The sequence below is a fragment of the Bombus terrestris genome, chromosome 3 (assembly GCF_910591885.1).
Source record: "Bombus terrestris chromosome 3, iyBomTerr1.2, whole genome shotgun sequence".
Taxonomy (NCBI): Eukaryota; Metazoa; Arthropoda; class Insecta; order Hymenoptera; family Apidae; genus Bombus; species Bombus terrestris.
This window is the reverse complement of record NC_063271.1, coordinates 5,757,558-5,761,893: the sequence shown is the minus strand read 5'-3', so window position 1 is coordinate 5,761,893 and position 4,336 is coordinate 5,757,558. Positions and strand designations below refer to the sequence as shown.

The following is a 4,336-nucleotide window of genomic DNA, read 5'->3' as shown; positions in this document are numbered from 1 at the left end:
CTGGCTGTTTCCCTATTTCCTCTCCTACCGTATCTTACGATACCATAATTTTAATATTGGTTTATGAATTACTGATTTATTTTTTACGCATAATATTTGGTTTTCATGGTAATCCAGCAATATAAAGTATCCAATTTTCTAGTATTGAAAATTGTTCCATTTTTGTCTATACATATATGTACAGGGTGATTTTTCTGTTAATTAAATTAAAGTAATAAAAATTTTACTTATTTTACTTTTGTTAACAACAAAGAATATCTTTATTTATTTAAAGAATATAAATAATCGAGTTACTAGTGAAATCTGCTGCAAATTATTTGCAAATCTTCTCGATCGATTAAATCTTCTCTAATTGAAAAAAAGAGAAATTAAAAGAAACTGAGATTTATGTAATACGACGCGATGTGGCGATCAACGTATATACAGTCAGTTGCGTGTTGTATTTTAGTCTTATAGTATTGTGAATAGTGAGAGGTTATAATCACAAGAGAATCATTTATTAAAGGCATAGTGACTAAAAGTATGACAACAGTAACGCGAATTATATTGAAATTGAGTGCTGCAACTGGCGTAGGTTTTGCTGGTTGGTGTTTAGGGAAATTTTCAGAACAGAAACGACATTTGAATGCAGATATAAAAAACAATGGAAGTCATATTGTTTCGAATGTAAACATCAAAGAAATGCCTGGTTTACCTTTATTTGGAACTGTTTCTGCAGCAGTTCCTATGGAAGTTGATACAAATATGGGTTCAAAATTGTCATCGACAGCTACAAGAGTATCAGAAGTAAGTTATTTCAGTCATACTTAACCTCGATAAGTAAAGATAAACAATATGAAAAAATTTACCTTTATTACATTTATCGCTTGTTATGATAATGCTATTTTTCTTTATTTTGTTATTCACGGTTTATTTATGAAATTCTGTAGAATAAAAAAGGAAAAGTAAAAGTAAAATGATTTTCATTTTTTACAGATTATGAAGTATGGTTTCCCTGGATTGGATCATGTTAGATCTTACGAAGATTTTGTCCTTTCTTATGATAGAAGAAATAGGGTAGCTCATTGGGTCTTTGAACATTTAAATAAAGATAGATTACAACCCAATGAGGAGATATCACGTAGTAAGTGTGAATTCAAACCTGACCTAAGTATACATCCTTTTTTTAGGTAAATATTTGGAGTTTGAAACTATATAGAATATTTTTAAATTAATGTTTTAATAATTTTATTTGTAATTAGATCAGAAAATCATGATTACAAAGGCAGTGGATACGATCGTGGACATTTAGCAGCAGCTGGGAATCACAAGTGTGCTCAAAGTCACATAGATCAGACATTTTTCCTAACGAACATGGCACCGCAAGTAGGTGTGGGTTTCAACAGGGATTCTTGGAATAGATTGGAAAAATATGTTAGGCACTTAACTAAAGTTTATAAGGATGTATATGTCTGTACTGGTCCTTTATATTTGCCAAAGTGAGCAAAACTTTGTTACTCTGTGTAATTTACTTTTTTAAATATTTCAATTAAATACATGATGATTACAGAATAGAGGCTAATGGGAAAAAATATGTTCGATATGAAGTTATTGGCACAAATCATGTAGCAGTACCTACTCATTTTTATAAAATAGTTGTTGGCGAAACACATGATTCTAAATTAGAAATGGAAGCATTTGTAATGCCAAATACTCCTATAGATGACAATGTACCTTTAACAAATTTCCAGGTAAATTAATAATATATTGAAATTGGAATTTTATGATATATCCTATATGAATAATCATGATATATATATCGTAACAGGTACCACCAGAAAGTATAGAACGGGCTGCTGGACTTTTATTTTTTGATAAGATCTCACGTGATAAATTAAGTAAAATAAATGGAAAAAATGTTCGATAACTACGACATGAAGGTAAGAGGCAAAAATTGAAATAGATAGAATATCCTATTTCATCTGAATTTTGTAGATACATGAAATTAATTTAATTGAAAGTAAATATATATTTACTAAATAGAAGAGATTTTAGTGAATGATAATATGTATTTACCGATCACTCAAACATCTCTTTAAAAAAAAAATTGTACCTGAAAATTTTACCCTTTATGTGCCCCCTATATAATAACAAATGTACATATAGCAATATACTTTGTATGTATTGTATATGAACTCTTTTTATATGTATTCTATAAAAAGGGAAGATAAATACTATGTTGAAATATTTAAATTTTTATTGTTTTTGTACATTTAGTTTAAATTGTAATAATTATTTATGCACAATATTGCATGTTGTCACAAAATAAGTACTCACGTGAAAAGCGCATGCACACGTAATTTTTAGTACTCAAAATTTCAGTCTTGCAGAAAACATTAATGATATTCACTTTATAATACACATTGAACAAAAGTTATTCTTCATAACTTACAATAAAAGTGATTACTCCTATCATTTCAAGTATAAATTCACATAATTGTGTTTTTGATTGATACCACATTATATGTATAATGCAGCGATTATTATACTGGATACATCATTCACATCGTGATACTACGATACATGCTTAAAACAAGCATGCTTAGTATTCTGCAATTATTTCAATACATATTCTCTGATTAAAAATCCTTTTTCTACGATGCACACATCAATACGATAAATAGACATTTCTGCTAATCTCGGTTCTATAAGACGAAAGGATAGTACACCTTGGTCAGTATATATGAAAAACATAGTACCAACAATATGTTAACTCTCATTTCTGTAAAGAATAATTATTCTTGGCTATTGAAAAACGATGACACAGTTTTTATTTGCGGTTGTATCGTTTATATTTTAATAGACAAGAAAATTCTTCGCTATTACTTTGGTCGTGGTATTAAGTAATTACATACAAAATAATTCATCATTAAATACTATATTCATAATATAAAATGCTAATGGTAGAATCATTATTGATATTTTCAACGTAATCTAATCTATGTACAAATTGAACCAGCACAACGTGTCGATACTGACGAACGAGTAAATGCACGTACAGTAATTAACGCGTAGCGCGATAACTACCCTTTACAACAATGAAGTCCAAGTTTTTCTCGCGAGTAAACTGGATACCTTCTACTCCCACGTATCATCCTTTTGTTTCAACAGCGAGGTAGAAAAAGAGAGACGTCATATATAGATTTCCTGATCTCTTAATGAACTCTCTTTTTTCTATAATGACAACGCGTGGAAGGAAAGAAAATCGCGTAAAGGGTTCTATCTGTGAACAGCGTTGCTTTACAATATTTTTACAAAGTTCCGGCATCTTCACAACGATTCAAATAATAAAAACACTACGCTGTATTGATATTTAACAGTATTTGTATCATGATTGCCCAAAGTTTAACGAGTAAAACAGTAGTAATGAATATCATTATGCTTTAGAGATCTCGACGTAACGTCTGTGTTCAACACAATTTTGCAATGTACATTTTCGATGCTTTAAATTTATCGCTTATAAATAAAAGCTTTAAGTAGGATCAATTAGGCACTAAAATGGACGGGTTTCGTTTCTTAGGAGTTTCTTCCGAGTATTGCTTAAGTTAAGGACACTTAATGAAGTTTTAAGTACACTTTGCATAACTATATGATTTGTTCAAACCAACAGCACGATTATTATATAAATTCTATGGTACATTCCTCATCTCACTGTTCGCGATAAATTTTTTTCTTTTTTTAAATTCTTTTCTCAATCATTTTCTTGTATATCCCTTCTTTTGACTTCTATCTTATAATCAACTTTTAATTTTACAGGCAGTTTTAATACGTTTCATCTTCAGCGTCGCTTTCGGATGTCTTCAAATCAGTTATCATGTCCCAAATTGCTCATTCAACTCCTTATGTCAATGTGACAGCTGCGTGATATGGTAGCATGGACTAGAAAACGCGCGATGAAACCCCGTATATTTTCATTGATCGTTTGGAAGCAGTTTCGCCGTGAGAAAAACACTCCTTTCTCTCTTTAAACAACAAATACTGCGATAACGATGCATATTCCCGACAGACTAGGATTTTTCGAGGCGCGAAACATTCATACTATGTTCCTCCGTCACGAAATAAATTCTTAGATTAATCTCTCTTCCGGTGGTGGCTTCATCACATTGTCCATTTCTACACGCGGATTACTGAATTCTTGAGCGCTTGGACTGTATGTTCCTCGAGTAGCACGTTTCTTTCTAGCCATCATGAATAATGCAACTAAAGAACCTGCTGCAATAATGAACAGGCATCCGACGATAGGACCAACGATTACCGCTATATCGAGCGCTTGACTACCCAAAAAGTTTTCCGTCTA

The 4,336-nt window shown here is 31.1% G+C and overlaps 2 protein-coding genes across 10 annotated transcripts in view; one reads left to right on the top strand and one right to left on the bottom strand.

Moving 5' to 3' along the window:
• Positions 1–389: 389 nt before the first annotated feature.
• The window catches only part of LOC100648852 (endonuclease G, mitochondrial), a 28,269-nt gene continuing 24,322 nt past the window's right edge, over positions 390–4,336 (top strand). For 4 of the 7 annotated variants that reach the window (XR_007223569.1, XR_007223568.1, XR_007223567.1 and 1 more), the window contains exons 1-5: positions 391–786; positions 976–1,169; positions 1,242–1,478; positions 1,550–1,730; positions 1,808–1,919. Coding sequence is in view for 3 of the 7 variants with exons in the window: in XM_048404705.1 (XP_048260662.1) it covers positions 523–786; positions 976–1,169; positions 1,242–1,478; positions 1,550–1,730; positions 1,808–1,906 (975 nt within the window). In the remaining 4 variants the exon portion in view is untranslated. Of the gene's footprint in view, positions 787–975; positions 1,170–1,241; positions 1,479–1,549; positions 1,731–1,807; positions 2,233–4,336 lie in introns of those variants that run through there. The other 3 variants (XM_048404704.1, XM_048404705.1, XM_003394129.4) reach the window with 3 other exon arrangements.
• LOC100648737 (protein crumbs) overlaps positions 2,219–4,336 on the bottom strand; it is a 30,166-nt gene continuing 28,048 nt past the window's right edge. For all 3 annotated transcript variants that reach the window (XM_020868422.2, XM_048404702.1, XM_012320556.3), the window contains one exon: positions 2,219–4,333. In XM_020868422.2, coding sequence (XP_020724081.2) covers positions 4,106–4,333 — 228 coding nt within the window. In that variant the 3' untranslated portion in view covers positions 2,219–4,105. The remainder of the gene's footprint in view (positions 4,334–4,336) is intronic.